General features: G+C 46.1%; 1 protein-coding gene and 1 pseudogene across 3 annotated transcripts in view; one reads left to right on the top strand and one right to left on the bottom strand.

The window, feature by feature from the left end:
* Window positions 1-11,636, top strand: part of LOC149367306 (uncharacterized) — a 43,396-nt gene extending 31,760 nt beyond the window's left edge. For all 3 annotated transcript variants that reach the window (XM_089554970.1, XM_089554969.1, XM_089554968.1), the window contains 3 exons: window positions 2,457-2,552; window positions 6,159-6,269; window positions 11,495-11,636. In XM_089554970.1, coding sequence (XP_089411096.1) covers window positions 2,457-2,552; window positions 6,159-6,269; window positions 11,495-11,542 — 255 coding nt within the window. In that variant the 3' untranslated portion in view covers window positions 11,543-11,636. The remainder of the gene's footprint in view (window positions 1-2,456; window positions 2,553-6,158; window positions 6,270-11,494) is intronic.
* Window positions 11,637-12,578: 942 nt separating this feature from the next.
* On the bottom strand, window positions 12,579-19,184 carry LOC149367305 (uncharacterized; annotated as a pseudogene).
* Between the last annotated feature and the right edge of the window lie 305 nt (window positions 19,185-19,489).

Raw genomic sequence — 19,489 nt, 5'->3', positions numbered from 1 at the left:
GCAGAGGAGCTGGAATAAAAATATACAATCAAGTTAAAACCTATTAGTGTAATTTGCGGCAATGAATAAGTTATACAATAGTTAACGGGCATAATTTAACAAAAAAGGCATAAAATAGCAAAACATAAGAGCAATAGAAAGAACACAAAAAGACATCAGATAACAATGGGCATTGAATAAATGCAGATATAATACACAGGCGGAGAAAGAAAAAAAAAAAAAGGTTCCAGAAGATTAACAATATGACCGTTTGCTGTCAGAGTGGGGAACATAAAATAAGATGAAGGCAACCTTAAGCATGGCATGAAGCTGAATGGGTTGATAGGAGATGTTTTTTTAGTGAAGTGTAGAAAGCGGGCTGCGAACGTGCGGATTTGATTGCTAGTGGTAATGAATTCCAGGTTTTGATGGCGGAGAAAAAAGCAGTTTGTTTTCCATAATTTGTGTTCACTTTTGGTAGAAGCATATTATTTTGTTCAGAGAATCTAGTGTTATTGCTATTAGAAAGGAAAGATACGGAAAAACAGAGAAGTTGATTGTTATTATTGCGAGCGCGGTAGATTAGAAGACCTAACCTAAGATTAAGGAGGCATTTCAATGGCAGAATGTTTAGGTCAGAGTAAAGAGGTGAAGCAGTGGCTGTGTATGGGCTGAAAGATAAAATTCGAAGCGCTTGATTTTGAAGATGAGAAATACATGACATATGGCATGAATAGGTATTACCCCATGATGATAGGCAATAATTAAGGTGACTGTTAATGAAAGCATAGTACAGGGACAAGAGAACATGGCGTTGAAAGAAAAGTCTAGTTTTTATTAACACCCTTATTCCAAATGAAATTTTTTTACTGATAGATTTGGTGTGTAGATGAAATTTTAGATGACAGTCAAGCGTGATGCCGAAAAATGTAACGGATTCGGAGGCAGTGATAATATGATGTCCCAGATAAATGGCTGGGCTCGGGATGACATGCTTTTGATGAGAGCGGAATATCATGAAAGTGGTTTTTGTAGGATTAAGTTGTAGTAAGTTATTTTCACACCATTATTTTGTGCCATAATCTCTCAGATTTGCGAGGGAATGCGGTGCATTTTTTCATCTACCTTGCCAGCAGAGGTGGCAAGTGCATCACCACTGTTGAAGACACCTTTCAAGGGTAGTTTGATAAGCATGCTTCTTCTGGTTCTGGTGTCTTCACTCTGGTGTCTTCACTTCTTAAGGGGGGGTACTGCGCACAAAAGGACAAGGACTAGAAGATAACACAACAAGCGCAGTCCTTCTAGTCCTTGTCCTTTTGTGCGCAGTACCCCCCCTTGTATTCACCATGATTGACCGACTAGCCCAACAACGTACGCTCTTTCACTTCTTAGTTCTGGTGTCTTCACTCCTGCGTCTTGATCTAAGGGACCCTTGTTTGACATGTGTCTTCACAGAAAGTGTTTATTTGACTTGTGCAAACTGTTTTGTGACACATGAAGGCTTAGACTGAAGCACGGCGCAGTAGGTGGAGACACGTTTGTTTGCTTTGTTCTGTTTTGCAGTGCAGACCGGTGGCGTTAAAAATTAGCATGCAGAAAGCCAAAGTAATGTTCAACAGCCTAGCAAGAGAAGAGCAGCTTGCAATTGGTGGCGAGGTGCTGCAAGTAGTAAGAGAATACGCCTATTTAGGGCAGGTAGTCACAGCTGATCCGGATCATGAGAGGGAAATAAGTAGAAGAATAAGAATGGGGTGGAGCGCATGTGGCAGGTTCTCTCAGATCATGAATGGCAGCTTACCAATGTCCCTGAAGAGAAAAGTATACAACAGCTGTATCTTACCGGTACTCACCTATGGGGCAGAAACGTGGAGGCTAGCAAGCAAAGAGGGTTCAGCCTAAGCTAAGGACAACGCAGCTAGCTATGGAAAGGAAAATGATAGGCGTAATGTTAAGAGACCGGAAGAGGGCAGAGTGGGTGAGGGAACAAACGCGGGTTGATGACATCCTAGTTGAAATCAAGAGGAAGAAGTGGGCTTGGGCAGGGCATGTAATGCGAAGGCAAGATAACCGCTGGTCCTCAAGGGTAACGGAGTGGATTCCAAGGGAAGGCAAGCGTAGCAGGGGGCGGCAGAAACTTAGGCGAGTGGATGAGATTAAGTAGTTTGTGGGAATATGGTGGCCGCAACTGGCAAAGGACAGGGTTGATTGGAGAGACATGGGAGAGGCCCTTGCCCTGCAGTGGGCGCAGTCATGATGATGATGGTGATGCTTGACAGCTGCCGCCACCTGGTACATGCGCCTGTCACTAACATGAGCTGCGCATGCACAGTAGGAGCTGGTGGTTTTTTCTCAACCAGTGCAGTTGGAGTAGAAGAGGCGAGCATGCGCGGTGCAGCCTTGTGAAAAAGGTGGATTAGGCAGGGCAGGCGTTTTGGATTATGAAATTAGTACGCAACAAATGATTCTACTTTTTTCAGGGCCAGTGTTTTGTTGCAATCAACCCGGCTGCATTTGCCCCTGGCTTTGAAGACAGAATGCAGGACCTCATGAACATGGCACGATCTCAGGAGCCTGTGAGTGGTGTGGCATGCAATTGGAGCAATATTTTTATAATATTTCTTCCTGTTTTTTCTTTTTGACAGTGTTGTTCATACAGCAACCTTTTACTTCTGACTGCCTTTATGTTCATCATACAGGCGTTTTGTAGTGTCTGTCTGTTTTCTCTTTTTTTTTTTAATTTGAAGTTTGCTGTGGTGATCTTTGGCTGTTGTTATATTGCCCACTCTGCTTGGCCCTCGGGCAGCAGTAGTTTGTAAATAATACCTAATAATAATAATAAATAAAGTAACCATGGAGCTTCAATAAATAAAAAAGACATGTGCTGAGCTTAGTGGCTTAGTGCATTAATCACCAAAGGCTTGGCCATTTAGTCCTGCATTTAGCCGTGCAATGTACATTGTCAGCCATTGCCTCCCAGCTGCTCTCTCTACCTGCAGCGGAGCCTCCATCAGCTGTGGTTGGCCTTAATGGCTTAGGACTTCATTGCAATCACAATAACATCTTTTTTTTTTTTCAAATTTTGCTGAGGCCTCGAACTCCTCCTCGTGTTGTATTCATGCAAATATGGTAAATTACTAATTTTCCCATCATTCTGTCACTCCTACTGGTGTCCGCAATAACAACAGTATCGATAAAATGAGAATCTGGCAGCCAACACAAAATTCCATGAAAAATGCTTAAATGTGTGATTTTTCACGGAATCACGGGACACTAGGGGCCTTAATCTGGAGTAGCCTTCCTGGTAGACTGCTAGGCTAAACTCTTCAGTGTTCATTAAGGAGTACCTCCTCCTGTTTTAGCATTTTGACAGTGAAAGCGCTCAAAAGGACAAGGGCAACAGAAAAGGAGAGACATACAAAGCGCTTTGTATGTCTCTCCTTTTCTGTCGTCCTTGTCTTTTTGAGTGCTTTCACTGTCACACTGGAAAACCAACTCGCCCACTCACTTCCATTTTTCTTTTTTAGCAGCAGGCTAACCATAGTCGCTGGTTTTTCATAATTGCTTTTCCGTGTTAACTGGCTGACTGTATGACAAAACTTAAATGTTCCAACCATTGCCTCTTTTTCCATTAAATCTAATGCATCTCCTGGTTATGCAGTGTCACATAAAACACACGTGGCAAAAACAGTGCTTTTTTAGACAGAATGACTAATGGCTCACTGATCTGTTCATTGCCAGTCTGCAGTGGATCTAGTGCTAGAAGTCACCAAAGTGTTGCTTTCCACCTCTTTCAAATTGAGCTGCATTGTTTCGCTCATCTCAGCCAGAGATAAAGCCACTGCAGTAGATCAGTGGTTATGGTCCTAGGCTGCTTACCCGAAAGGCGCTGATTCGGTCCTGGCTCCGGTGGTCACATTTCGATGGAGGTGAATTTCTAGAGCCCCGTGTACTCTGCTGTGTCGGTGCACGTTGAAGAACCCCCAGGTGGTCGAAATTTCCGGAGCCCTCCACTGCGGCATCCCTCATAGCCTGAGCTGGTTTGGGACGTTAAATTCCATTAAACTTAAAACTGATCAGCCAGAGATGTCAGTGCTGAGAAAAATAAGACCGATGTACTGTACTTAGGCAGTGACATGAAACTTCATGAGTTCAAAATTTGTGTTTCTTTTGGCGTTGGCCTCGGAGCTGTCTTGGCCCTTTATTGAAACAGTGTACTCGTCACACCTTGAAGCGGACACTGATTGGTGCATACTTTGCTATCTAGTTTAACATTTGCAAAGGGGAAATCTTTGGTGAAACGAAACAAGGAAAACTATGCGTCATGATTTCCAGACAGTCTTGAATTTTATGAGTACAGTGGGCATTTTAGTAATGATACCATCAATGCAGCAATAAAAAAGAAGAGATGTTACTTGATGGTCTTTGTTGTATGTTTCATCACATTTCTGTATTCCAACTCCTCATTTTCACCTTGCATGGTGGACAAAAGTGGTAATTATGGGTCTGATAGCAGTTGCAAAGCATAACTAGCTTGACTGTAATAGTCAAATTCTATATTAATATGCGTTATAGGTTAAGTATGTACCTTTGTGTACACACAAGCACCCACACATATGTGCATGCAAATGCACATCGTACACACACGTAAGGGCTGCACTTGTTTATGGACCACTTGCCGCAACTTGGCACCCAACAATATATATATATATATATATATGCTTTTATTAGTCTCCTATTGGTGAAAACTACAAAAAAAAGAGCATGCCCTATGCTGCTTGGTTTCTTTGGCTGTTGGTTTCGTTCACACACTTATATATATATTATAAAGAAGCAAAGAGCTGTATATTTCCCTCATGTGACTTGTGCCACGGGCAGCTACCAACATTACAATAAACTAACCTCACAGTAAAATGAAGGTACGCTTGATTTCCATGCCGTTTTCAGCACGGAAGTGAGCTGAAGAGCAGATGAGGCGAGTGCTGCCTTACATACGATGGCAGGCCTTGCATGTGAAGTGCTGTGTAGAGTAAGTGGTCTCTGCCATAATTCTCATCTGGAATAAGTTAAGTGAGTCTGCCAATGAAGGGCTGTACCAGTCTTGTTTCATTGCGGGCAGTTCCTGCCGGTCTTCTCATCCAGGCTTTCAATGCGTTATTTGTATAAATTATCTGCCAGGCCCACGCTAAGTGGCCATAACATGGGTTGTCGCACGAATGGTACATGCATAGCCTGGGTGCCACTTTATTCGGAAAATTTCAGTGGAAAAATGTCACTTTTGTGTAAGCCACACTTTAACAAGATCTCTAAAAGAAAGCATGGCCTGTAAATGAGTGTGCTACTAGTCATTTGTGCATTTCTTATGGTAACTGCGCACAAAATATTCTGCGAGACCATTGAAGGTCGTAGCGGAATGCTGCAATGTCGCATAAGTTATCTGTGTCGATGACATGGTACTGCAAGCATGATTTTTTCACTGTTAACCCTTTCAGACGCTTTGTACACAATCATGTATACAGCAAACTCAAAGCTTTTTCTGAGAGAGACTGGTGCACCCAGCAGTGATTTCGTTGTTCTAGTCGAATTGAGCACCCTTCTTGTTGCAAATAAGTTGTTTTTTTGTGCCAGGTAGCAAACGCAGTAAATAATATCTCACATAAGAGTGAGCTGGGTAGCACTTTGTCCACCATTTTTGTGCTGACGAATTTAGTTGCGAGTGAAAACACTGATTGTTTTTGCTCAGTTTCGGGCGTAATGTGCCTCTTCGAAATGCAAAATGATTCCACGATTCCTAGGGTGCTTACCTGACACATGAGAACATTTTGATGTTACTATTTCTAAGAAATCTGACACTTTGTACGGAATTCTGCACATCGTTGTGAAAACTTACGTGCTGGTCTTTCACGCTCAAAAACTAGCAAACTCCCTTTCTTGAGGCCTGAATGTACTACTTAGGTGAAAAAAATAACTGATTTCAATGAAACAAAAAATGACACCTGAAAAGGTTAATATTGAAAAGGAGAAAGAATACTACCGTGCAGCATAATATTGCACTCTAACTTGTTGCACATGCAGAGTTCTATCCATTTTGTGATGTTGAAATTATTCATGTGTCATAAAGAATTCAGAGGTGGTAATGCTTAAACCCTGTGTGTACTCACGCTCTGTATCCCTGCTTGCAGGCAAGTCCAGGTGTTCCAGTCCAGGTGCCAGGCGATCCAGAGAGGCGGCACATGGCCAGATGTGATGCCGAAGGCGGAATCCGCTATCACGTCAGCCAGATGCAGTTTGCGGTATGTGATGCAATTCATGAGCAGCATCCCCGTGGCTGTTTGATATGGCATAATACGGTTGACGTTTCATCTAGTATGCCGTAAATTTAAGGCTGCATTTTGTGGCAGAACTCGCACTTGCAGTAAAGATGCCTTGCAGCTCAAACTTGGCAGGTGTGTTCTTTTGGCTGCAAAGAGTGTTGTCGTAGCATTGATATTGTAGCGACAGCTGTACTAGGCTAGCACAAGCGCATTTCGTGGTGCCCGGTACAGGCCGCTACTGCTCATGCGCCATTACCATGGCAACTAGTACCATGGCAACCATGACGCCGCTCGGGCTGTCAATCATAGAAAAGAAAATTGGGGTCTAGGTGGGAATCGAACCCGGGCCGCCGGCGTGCGAGACGGGGGCGCTGCCAATCTGTCACGACACTTCGACATTTGAACCTGAATAAAGGCGTGTCTGGTGAATGCACAGTTCTTAAAAACATATCTTCGAGATATGTATTAAGGCATACATGAGTAATTAAGAGCATGTTAATTACAGATGTCGCAATCAAGCGAGTACCAAAATTCCTCTGCTTGCGGTAAATTTCCTCCGTGCTTGGCGTGTCGTAGAAGCACCATTATGCGGCACCCACTGAAAACCTCTCGCAATCTACAGCGCTGGCTCAGCAGATGGTGCAGGTGGCGGACCGTGCGCAGCTTCCGCGCTGCGTGAAAACGAGGAGAGAAAGGCTAAGCGGGCGGTCAAGACGCCCGAAGAACGAGAGGAGCGTCTCACGAAGAGACGCTGCCAAGCTGCTGAATGACAACGAAGGGCATGTCATGTCGCTACCGATATGTCAGTAGACGAAACTGCTTTCACTGCGTATATCCGGGCCTAGCTGAGCTGAGCCACTGCCAGTTTTTTTTGGATTTTGGGTATTTGAATTGGCGTATAAGCCAGTACACTTGAGACAATTATTACGCACCTGTTTTTCCCCTAGATGTTTTGTTTCGATTTCTTGCACTGTGACATCATAGGTCAGTACACAGATCTATTGTGCTCAGAGGAATTACGCTTTCACTGCTCCATCATTCGCTGCAAGTGCACATGATTCACGGAAGATGACACAGCCGTGTAGAATTTCACAATTCATGGAAACTGAAGCTGCAGGAAGACAGTGTTGTACAATGAATTTTCTAAACCACACTGCGGCGTCTTACCTAGTTCAGTTGTTCTTACGAACTTGTGTTCCATTACTGCCATGACAGAACTAGAAAATTCAATGCCTATGCCTCTTTAATTGTGTATAAACACCAAATGTTGGTTACGTTTTCTTTGCATCATCACGAGATATTTGCCTACAACCGCTGAAGAGTTTATAATTGCCGTATAAACGCGTGTAAGGGCCGCACTTTTTTTTCCAGATTCGGGGGCCAATTTTCGGGGTGCGGCCCATACACGCGATGTACGGAAAAAAAAATTTTTTAAAAGTAAAAACACACCAATCAGGGAATGAGTGGCATTTATTATACGTTCAATCATCACTCACGAAGTATTTTGACTCTGAGCTGGTGCTGAGCTCCGGTGCATGCTCGTCTAAAAGAAGCCGCGCAGCATGTCCGCTGTCAACGCGTAGCCGTTGTTCTGCACTTCCATCACATAGCAGAGCAGCTCTTCCAGTTCGGGAAACTCGCACTGCTTGCCTCGAAAAGCGCACTTTTTGCAGCTTGTGTTTCTCAATGCACCTTTTTGGTTGCACGATCATCGGACGCGCTTCTCGGCCACATCGAATTTCCTGCCTGCTGCACGCTTGCCGTGCTCGAGAGCAAACTCCCAGCCATGTAGCTGATAAGGTGCTTGCCCATCATGTTAAATCTAAGTTACTCGGCGGCCGCACGCGAAAGCCACAACCACCACAACTGCAATAAACGTGCGAACACGCCACAAAAGGCTGGAGCTGGCGATACTGATGCCGATGTAGATAGCGAAAAGTCGCGACGCATGAATGTCGCGGCGGGAAAAAAAAAAAAATGACGATAATGATAACTGCGGCCTCAGGCGCTATCCATGGACTGTTTTGGGAAGCTCTTGTGCGCGTGCTTGGCCTCCGCGATCAAGCCCTCCGCGATCGAGCGCTTCATTGTTCGCAGCCATAGCCGATCGCGGAGGCCACGGCGCGTGCATTTAGAAGGCTATTCCCGCCTGGGTCGTGAAAAGTTCGGGTGCGGCCCTTACATGGATTTATTTTTTTTTAAATATTTCCTTCGGGAAAACGGGGTGCGGCCCATACACGGGTGCGGCCCTTACACGCATTTATACGGTGTAAATTTCTTCTCTGCCCTGTTTTGGCTTCAACAACCAAGCGATGGCTCTGATGTGTTAGGTCAGGGGAGGCATGAACAAAACTGCAATACAATCACTACCTCTTTGCTTGAGATTTCAGCTCTAGAAGCAGGCTTGGTTTAGCGCTGTAGTGAATTAAAACGACGGAGCAGCAATTATGTCAGTTTTTTTAATGGCTCATGTGACCGACATGTCTGCACTAACCCTTGATATTCTAATCATCACTCGGTCGTTGAAACTGAAACAGGTGAGAGAAGAAATTTGATTACAAATTATTATCGATTGCAGGCAAATACCAAATGGTGATCCATGTATACTAATGTCTTACGGATCTTTAAGAAGAAGAAAACATGCTATCAAAAATTTGGTGTTCATACTCCTTTAAAATCTGTCAAGAGCGAGCAAGCAGCGCAGGTTTAAGCACCAACGGTAGTGCTTGACGTCGTTATAGTGACAGTTACTGTAGCCTGCCTAACATCCTAATCAAAATCAAGAGGAAGAAGTGGGCTTGGGCAGGGCATGTAATGCGGAGGCAAAATAACCGCTGGTCATTAAGGGTAACGAAGTGGATTCCAAGAGAAGGCAAGCGTAGCAGGGGGCGGCAGAAAGTTAGATGGCTGGATGAGATTAACAGGTTTGCGGGGATAGAGAGGCGGCCACAACTGGTGAAGGACAGGGTTAATTGGAGAGACATATGGGAGAGGCCTTTGCCCTGCAGTGGGCGTAGTCAGGCTGATGATGATGACGATGATGATGATGGCAAGAATAAAAGCGCAACAAGACGACACAAAGAAGGAGGAAAAACGACAGGACAGGCACTAACTTGCAACACTTTACTGTCTTCATAAACCGCCGCGTATATATCAAACACAAGGGGGTGGTAAAGACAGATAGAGGAGAACACAGTTGAAAGCACGTGCTTAGAAACTCAAATGTGGCAAAACGCCACATTCTATGCACGTTCTTTCAACTGTGTTCTCCCCTGTCTGTCTTTACCACCCCCCCTTGTGTTTGATATATACGTGGCGGTTTATGAAGACAGTAAAGTGTTGCAAGTTAGTGCCTGTCCTGTCGTTTTTCCTCCTTCTTTGTGTCGTCTTGTTGCGCTTTTATTCTTGCCAGCTATGAACCAACATGCCCTGGAGAGTGTTTTAATGATGATGATGACCTAACATACTCATCAGCCACGCTGTGAAATTTCTCTTTAGTAGGGGTGTGCGAATATTCGATAATTTCGAATAATCGATCGAATAGCACGGTATTCGATATTCGCTTCGAACCGAATTCTCGGTATTCGAAATTTCGAAGTATTCGCCTCGCGCGAATAGTGTTTCTGGGGCGCTTGCCCGCTTGCTTTATGTGGTTTCAGTTCCGAGTATTGCCGCATAGATGGCTTTTTTTTTATCGCGCTTTCAACGCTCGGGGGTCAGTCAATACACGAATCACAACCAGGTCGGGGTGCGAACCCAGCTACAAACGAAATAAAGGTGAGGGCGACGCGCTCTTGCGGAAGATCCTGCGTTCTGGCCGTCTCCGAGCCTCCGCACTAAGGCTGCCGTAAGCCGTGTCGCTGCCACCGTGTCGAGGCAGACGCAAAGAAGGAAGAGCACAGCCATCAGTCGTCTAAGCTTCAAAACAAGAAACCTGATCAGTTTACTGTTGTTGTTGTTGCGACTGAGCGAAGAATGAAAAGGTACGGGCCTGCCGACTGGCTCTAGCCGAGCCACCACCGCTGCCACGTGCAGATAGAGGAGAGTTCAAAGATAAGAGAAAAGAAAGAAAAACGAAAAAAGACGCGCGTCACACAACGCAACAACCGCGTCCGCCGCGGCGGACGCTGGCTGGAAGATCAGATAAGCACCGAAGCCGCGCCCGCTCCACCGCCTCTCGATTTTTTTTCCCGTTAGAGTTGCAGAAAAGATTACCAGATAGGACAGATGCGAAGATAAACACGCAGCCCTACCGCGCTATCGCTTCACCCTGGTGACGAATAATGCGTACGGAACATGAGCGACCGTTCTCGGCAGCTTTCAAGCAAGCCATCATATTACCGGCGGAGGCGCGAAAAATTCAGCGGCAGCGCGGGGACTCGATGTCGCCGAAGTGTATACTTACGTCAATGGGAAGGGCGCCTTTAGCGTGTGATAACGCTAAGCTTATTGTGCACCCGTGGAGGATTACTGCCGTTAACGCTCGGCATCTACCACTGGCGTCTTTTCTTGCTATTCTGACTGCTTGCGCGTTTATGGGAACGGAACGCCGCCGTAATCAGGGCACTGAGCCATAATAAGGGAGTAATTACTCATTGGCATCCACCCAATTACTCCCTTATTACAAATATACTCCACCTTGGGGGATTCCCCTAAACATTTGACCAGCATTGAGCCATCTTCGGTGGTGTGCCGAACTCCGCGCCGCAACTCGGGCACTCCCATACGTTGGAGGCTGAGAGCATTCTTGATGGAAGCGCGATGCTGAGTGCTGCTCGGAAGTACTACCGGGGACAATTTTGCCAGGACGCGCGAGCGGTGCGAATGACGTTTCGCTTGCGGCGCGAGTTTTGTACAGCCGTTTCCATTCTTGCTCGAGGGAATGCAAGTCTGGGAATGTAAAAGTTGTTCTTCCAGTATAAATTGCCAGTAAAAATTGTTCTTCACTCTAGGTGTTAAAATTTTGAAGTGTGGTTTTAAATAAAGCCTCAGTGCAGTGTGTAATGGCATCGTGTGTTGGGAAAATAAATGGTTTTGGAAATGCCTACTGTCACTCAGCCTCTTTTTAGTGACAGAAGTACTATTCGAACTATTCGCTTCGAAATTATTCGAAGAAAATTGCTATTCGCTTCGAATCAAAAAACCACTATTCGCATACCCCTACTCTTTAGACATGTGGAATTTAATTTTCTGCTTTCTTCCAGGATGACATTGCCAAAAAGCTTGGCGTCGAACCACCGAAAAGGAAGTGACGATATGAGCCATTTCGGCACCACGAGAAGAATTGTGAATAATGGTATTTTATGGTCTGCAAAAAGTAAAATAAAATAAAAACAAGGAAATGAAGTAATTGTCTTGAAGAATTTTGTTTACGTCATTTTGTGGTAGGCAGAAAGGCTTGCCTCACTGTTCTTGAGCCTTTAAAAGTAACAGACGCAAATTGAACACAAATAAAACCTTAAAGGGACACTGAGGAGAAATTGAAGTTGACTTGCATCGACAGAATACCAGCTCCTGATTACAAGAACGCCATTCATACTGACAACAAAGTTATGAGAACAAAAGTAACTGCGCAAAAGGACGGGACAAGAGAAAGATAACCACACGGGACAAACGCAGACTGACAACTGATTTATTCCACCTACTCCTCTTTCCTTCAGCAGCAAAGCGCATGCGCACCAACCACAAAAACAAGAAACAGAAGCGACACTCATCTCGTGGAATCAAGGAACTCGAACTCCTTGCGGTACAGGTGTACTGAAGCATCGCTAATGCACTTATCAGGCCCTAACCTCGCGATTTCCAAGGCCTCGATAATTTCTCGTTCTTTTTTATCCCTCGAGCGTCCGATAATCTTAGTCCTATCGAAAAGCGGATTACAATCTCTGTCATCATGCTTGCAAGTGTGACAATGCTTAGGCAGATGCTGCCCCCTTGAATCTTCTAAGGAATTTGCGTGCTCTGATAATCTAATGTTGACGCACCGGCCAGTTTGCCCTATGTAGAACCTACCACAACTCAGGGGAATCTGATAAATTACATTGCATGTACACTGTACGAACTTATTCCCGTGGTTAATGCCACACTCAACCTTCTTTTGCTTATCTTTTCTCGCCAAATTGCACAAACGCGACAACTTGCAAGGTGCAGAAAAAATGACGTCAACGCCGAATTTTCCGGCTACCCTCTTGAGGCCGTGCGAGACCCTGTGAACATAGGGCATAACTTCATACTTCCGCCTCTCCTGTACATCCGCCCCCGGAGGTTTTGAGTTTGGGCGGAAGGACTTCAAGAGGGACTCAGCAACAGCCTGAAGAAGGGCCAGCGGAAAACCAGCAGACCTAAGACGATCAACCTGAGCCTCAAAGCTAACCTGAACTTTATGTGGACAGGACTTGGCTAATGAAGCCCTGAGGCAAGTTCATACAATACCCCTCTTGACCAGCTTCGAATGGCACGAGTTAAAGGGTAGGAGTGCCTTTTTCGACCTAGGCATGTACGCCCAGCAGAGGTGGTCAGGATCGTTAAAAAATAATTTTAAATCTAAGAATTGCAAACAAGAGTTTTCAGGAAGTTCAATGGCAAAATTAAAACTCGGAAAGGCTGACTTAAAAGATGCTAAAACCTCCATTGCCACCTGGGCCAAGTCGTCGTTGTGGTCAATATTTAAAAGGATTAAAAAGTCGTCCACGTATCGGAACACTCGAACGATACGGTCGTCAGATAGTACCCGCGATAGCGAGCGGTCAATTTCAGCTAAAAGGATTTCCGATAAAACTGGGGCTACACATGACCCGATGCAAATTCCGCGTTTCTGCACGTAAAATTTTTCCTCAAAATTCACAATCGTTGAAGTAAGATAAACCTTAAGCAATTCTCAAAAACCTTCAACAGAAATACCGCACGCATTCTGGAAAGACACAGCACCAGAACGTTCGATACAGTTCCGGACTGCACGGAACAGGTCATCGTGGGGAAGGGAGTAGAACAACTCTTCGATGTCAACCGAGAAGCCCGAGTTAACATCGGAGAGGCTATCCCCTAACATTTCGGCCACTCGGTCTGAGCTGCTGACCTTGTACGGATCGTCGGGCGCCAGACTTCCCAGATGGCGCTGAAGGTAGTGACTGACCACAGCTTGCCAGGATCCAGTTTCTGTAACAATGGCTCTAAAAGGGCATTCTATCTTGTGGCTCTTGGCACTGAAGAACACAGTGAGCACTAGGACCTTGTTTTTCCCCACTTCACTTTTTAGCCTGTCGAGTTTCAAATCCCTTAACAGTGCAACCGCCTTTGCCTTCGCTTTAGACGGCTTTAGATCTGTTTTCTCAAAGTTCTTTAAGACAGATGTCATGGCCTTGTCACTAAAAAGCTTCTGAGGCATAACCACAAAGCCTCCTTCTTTGTCGGCCATCATCAAAGCGAGGTCAGAGTTCCTAAAATAGTTTGCCACAGATCTCACCATGGAGTGTTCTTTCTTCTTGCCTTTGAAAGTGTTGCGGATCGAATCAACACATTCTAAATGGCAACGTTCTTTCTCTTCACCTTGAACTTTGTCAGCAATCCTATGCGCCGCCGCCAAAGCCTCGGGCTTGCTCAGGGGGACTTCCACGCTGAACTTGGGGCCCTTGTTGAGGACACTTTCAACGTTGTGTGGAACCGATGCCCCTCCAAGGTAGACAACCGGAACAACACCAACCTGCTTTTTGGGGACCTTGGGTAGGTTCAGTCGCCGCATGTTCCAAAGGAACTCAGCACTTCCCTCAGCCAGGACCTGGTAATCCTTGAGTGTCCGGAAGCCTGCAGGGCCCGTTCCCTTCCAGCTGAAGCACAAAAACCGCAGCCAGTCTTGCAACAGTCGGACGTGTCTCCAGCATTCGCTTCTCAGAATCTTTGCAATTCTTTTCCAGTGTCCCTCGGAACAGCCAAGAATCCCGAAGAAGCCCAACACCTCCGGCGGGCGCAGATTCTTGCGCAGGCAGAAGCCCAACCACCTGGCCTCGCATGTTTTTGCAGCGATGAGGCTAGTGCACGCAGCGCTCTGATCCTCGAAGGAAAGGGTACACAGAATAGAGCACCATGTAGAAGAAATGAAATCTAGAAGAGTGCGGTGAGGGGCTAGTTGGTACGACATTATGAGAACAAAAGTAACTGCGCAAAAGGACGGGACAAGAGAAAGAGAACCACACGGGACAAACGCAGACTAACAACTGATTTATTCCACCAACTCCTCTTTCCTTCAGCAGCAAAGCGCATGCGCACCAACCACAAAAACAAAAAAAAACAGAAGCTACACTCATCTCGTGGAATCAAGGAACTCGAACTCCTTGCGGTACAGGTGTACTGAAGCATCGCTAATACACTTATCAGGCCCTAACCTCACGATTTCCAAGGCCTCGATAATTTCTCGTTCTTTTTTATCCCTCGAGCGTCCGATAATCTTAGTCCTATCGAAAAGCGGATTACAATCTCTGTCATCATGCTTGCAAGTGTGACAATGCTTAGGCAGATGCTGCCCCCTTGAATCTTCTAAGGAATTTGCGTGCTCTGATAATCTAATGTTGACGCAGCGGCCAGTTTGCCCTATGTAGAACCTACCACAACTCAGGTGAATCTGATAAATTACATTGCATGTACACTGTACGAACTTATTCCTGTGGTTAATGCCACACTCAACCTTCTTTTGCTTATCTTTTCTCGCCAAATTGCACAAACGCGACAACTTGCAAGGTGCAGAAAAAATGACGTCAACGCCGAATTTTCCGGCGACCCTCTTGAGGCTGTGCGAGACCCTGTGAACATAGGGCATAACTTCATACTTCCGCCTCTCCTGTACATCCGCCCCCGGAGGTGTTGGGCTTCTTCGGGATTCTTGGCTGTTCCGAGGGACACTGGAAAAGAATTGCAAAGATTCTGAGAAGCGAATGCTGGAGACACGTCCGCCTGTTGCAAGACTGGCTGCGGTTTTTGTGCTTCAGCTGGAAGGGAACGGGCCCTGCAGGCTTCCGGACACTCAAGGATTACCAGGTCCTGGCTGAGGGAAGTGCTGAGTTCCTTTGGAACATGCGGCGACTGAACCTACCCAAGGTCCCCAAAAAGCAGGTTGGTGTTGTTCCGGTTGTCTACCTTGGAGGGGCATCGGTTCCACACAACGTTGAAAGTGTCCTCAACAAGGGCCCCAAGTTCAGCGTGGAAGTCCCCCTGAGCAAGCCCGAGGCTTTGGCGGCGGCGCATAGGATTGCTGACAAAGTTCAAGGTGAAGAGAAAGAACGTTGCCATTTAGAATGTGTTGATTCGATCCGCAACACTTTCAAAGGCAAGAAGAAAGAACACTCCATGGTGAGATCTGTGGCAAACTATTTTAGGAACTCTGACCTCGCTTTGATGATGGCCGACAAAGAAGGAGGCTTTGTGGTTATGCCTCAGAAGCTTTTTAGTGACAAGGCCATGACATCTGTCTTAAAGAACTTTGAGAAAACAGATCTAAAGCCGTCTAAAGCGAAGGCAAAGGCGGTTGCACTGTTAAGGGATTTGAAACTCGACAGGCTAAAAAGTGAAGTGGGGAAAAACAAGGTCCTAGTGCTCACTGTGTTCTTCAGTGCCAAGAGCCACAAGATAGAATGCCCTTTTAGAGCCATTGTTACAGAAACTGGATCCTGGCAAGCTGTGGTCAGTCACTACCTTCAGCGCCATCTGGGAAGTCTGGCGCCCGACGATCCGTACAAGGTCAGCAGCTCAGACCGAGTGGCCGAAATGTTAGGGGATAGCCTCTCCGATGTTAACTCGGGCTTCTCGGTTGACATCGAAGAGTTGTTCTACTCCCTTCCCCACGATGACCTGTTCCGTGCAGTCCGGAACTGTATCGAACGTTCTGGTGCTGTGTCTTTCCAGAATGCGTGCGGTATTTCTGTTGAAGGTTTTTGAGAATTGCTTAAGGTTTATCTTACTTCAACGATTGTGAATTTTGAGGAAAAATTTTACGTGCAGAAACGCGGAATTTGCATCGGGTCATGTGTAGCCCCAGTTTTATCGGAAATCCTTTTAGCTGAAATTGACCGCTCGCTATCGCGGGTACTATCTGACGACCGTATCGTTCGAGTGTTCCGATACGTGGACGACTTTTTAATCCTTTTAAATATTGACCACAACGACGACTTGGCCCAGGTGGCAATGGAGGTTTTAGCATCTTTTAAGTCAGCCTTTCCGAGTTTTAATTTTGCCATTGAACTTCCTGAAAACTCTTGTTTGCAATTCTTAGATTTAAAATTATTTTTTAACGATCCTGACCACCTCTGCTGGGCGTACATGCCTAGGTCGAAAAAGGCACTCCTACCCTTTAACTCGTGCCATTCGAAGCTGGTCAAGAGGGGTATTGTATGAACTTGCCTCAGGGCTTCATTAGCCAAGTCCTGTCCACATAAAGTTCAGGTTAGCTTTGAGGCTCAGGTTGATCGTCTTAGGTCTGCTGGTTTTCCGCTGGCCCTTCTTCAGGCTGTTGCTGAGTCCCTCTTGAAGTCCTTCCGCCCAAACTCAAAACCTCCGGGGGCGGATGTACAGGAGAGGCGGAAGTATGAAGTTATGCCCTATGTTCACAGGGTCTCGCACAGCCTCAAGAGGGTCGCCGGAAAATTCGGCGTTGACGTCATTTTTTCTGCACCTTGCAAGTTGTCGCGTTTGTGCAATTTGGCGAGAAAAGATAAGCAAAAGAAGGTTGAGTGTGGCATTAACCACAGGAATAAGTTCGTACAGTGTACATGCAATGTAATTTATCAGATTCACCTGAGTTGTGGTAGGTTCTACATAGGGCAAACTGGCCGCTGCGTCAACATTAGATTATCAGAGCACGCAAATTCCTTAGAAGATTCAAGGGGGCAGCATCTGCCTAAGCATTGTCACACTTGCAAGCATGATGACAGAGATTGTAATCCGCTTTTCGATAGGACTAAGATTATCGGACGCTCGAGGGATAAAAAAGAACGAGAAATTATCGAGGCCTTGGAAATCGTGAGGTTAGGGCCTGATAAGTGTATTAGCGATGCTTCAGTACACCTGTACCGCAAGGAGTTCGAGTTCCTTGATTCCACGAGATGAGTGTAGCTTCTGTTTTTTTTTGTTTTTGTGGTTGGTGCGCATGCGCTTTGCTGCTGAAGGAAAGAGGAGTTGGTGGAATAAATCAGTTGTTAGTCTGCGTTTGTCCCGTGTGGTTCTCTTTCTCTTGTCCCGTCCTTTTGCGCAGTTACTTTTGTTCTCATAATGTCGTACCAACTAGCCCCTCACCGCACTCTTCTAGATTTCATTTCTTCTACATGGTGCTCTATTCTGTGTACCCTTTCCTTCGAGGATCAGAGCGCTGCGTGCACTAGCCTCATCGCTGCAAAAACATGCGAGGCCAGGTGGTTGGGCTTCTGCCTGCGCAAGAATCTGCGCCCGCCGGAGGTGTTGGGCTTCTTCGGGATTCTTGGCTGTTCCGAGGGACACTGGAAAAGAATTGCAAAGATTCTGAGAAGCGAATGCTGGAGACACGTCCGACTGTTGCAAGACTGGCTGCGGTTTTTGTGCTTCAGCTGGAAGGGAACGGGACCTGCAGGCTTCCGGACACTCAAGGATTACCAGGTCCTGGCTGAGGGAAGTGCTGAGTTCCTTTGGAACATGCGGCGACTGAACCTACCCAAGGTCCCCAAAAAGCAGGTTGGTGTTGTTCCGGTTGTCTACCTTGGAGGGGCATCGGTTCCACACAACGTTGAAAGTGTCCTCAACAAGGGCCCCAAGTTCAGCGTGGAAGTCCCCCAGAGCAAGCCCGAGGCTTTGGCGGCGGCGCATAGGATTGCTGACAAAGTTCAAGGTGAAGAGAAAGAACGTTGCCATTGAGAATGTGTTGATTCGATCCGCAACACTTTCAAAGGCAAGAAGAAAGAACACTCCATGGTGAGATCTGTGGCAAGCTATTTTAGGAACTCTGACCTCGCTTTGATGATGGCCGACAAAGAAGGAGGCTTTGTGGTTATGCCTCAGAAGCTTTTTAGTGACAAGGCCATGACATCTGTCTTAAATAACTTTGAGAAAACAGATCTAAAGCCGTCTAAAGCGAAGGCAAAGGCGGTTGCACTGTTAAGGGATTTGAAACTCGACAGGCTAAAAAGTGAAGTGGGGAAAAACAAGGTCCTAGTGCTCACTGTCTTCTTCAGTGCCAAGAGCCACAAGATAGAATGCCCTTTTAGAGCCATTGTTACAGAAACTGGATCCTGGCAAGCTGTGGTCAGTCACTATCTTCAGCGCCATCTGGGAAGTCTGGCGCCCGACGATCCGTACAAGGTCAGCAGCTCAGACCGAGTGGCCGAAATGTTAGGGAATAGCCTCTCCGATGTTAACTCGGGCTTCTCGGTTGACATCGAAGAGTTGTTCTACTCCCTTCCCCACGATGACCTGTTCCGTGCAGTCCGGAACTGTATCGAACGTTCTGGTGCTGTGTCTTTCCAGAATGCGTGCGGTATTTCTGTTGAAGGTTTTTTAAAATTGCTTAAGGTTTATCTTACTTCAACGATTGTGAGTTTTCAGGAAAAATGTTACGTGCGGAAACGCGGAATTTGCATCGGGTCATGTGTAGCCCCAGTTTTATCGGAAATCCTTTTAGCTGAAATTGACCGCTCGCTATCGCGGGTACTATCTGACGACCGTATCGTTCGAGTGTTCCGATACGTGGACGACTTTTTTAATCCTTTTAAATATTGACCACGACGACGACTTGGCCCAGGTGGCAATGGAGGTTTTAGCATCTTTTAAGTCAGCCTTTCCGAGTTTTAATTTTACCATTGAACTTCCTGAAAACTCTTGTTTGCAATTCTTAGATTTAAAATTATTTTTTAACGATCCTGACCACCTCTGCTGGGCGTACATGCCTAGGTCGAAAAAGGCACTCCTACCCTTTAACTCGTGCCATTCGAAGCTGGTCAAGAGGGGTATTGTATCAACTTGCCTCAGGGCTTCATTAGCCAAGTCCTGTCCACATAAAGTTCAGGTTAGCTTTGAGGCTCAGGTTGATCGCCTTAGGTCTGCTGGTTTTCCGCTGGCCCTTCTTCAGGCTGTCGCTGAGTCCCTCTTGAAGTCCTTCCGCCCAAACTCAAAACCTCCGGGGGCGGATGTACAGGAGAGGCGGAAGTATGAAGTTATGCCCTATGTTCACAGGGTCTCGCACGGCCTCA

Source organism: Amblyomma mixtum, chromosome 1 (genome assembly GCF_055824585.1).
Source record: "Amblyomma mixtum isolate Tamu chromosome 1, ASM5582458v1, whole genome shotgun sequence".
Classification (NCBI taxonomy): Eukaryota; Metazoa; Arthropoda; class Arachnida; order Ixodida; family Ixodidae; genus Amblyomma; species Amblyomma mixtum.
The sequence above is the reverse complement of the archived record's forward strand: the minus strand, read 5'-3'. Positions and strand labels throughout refer to the sequence as shown.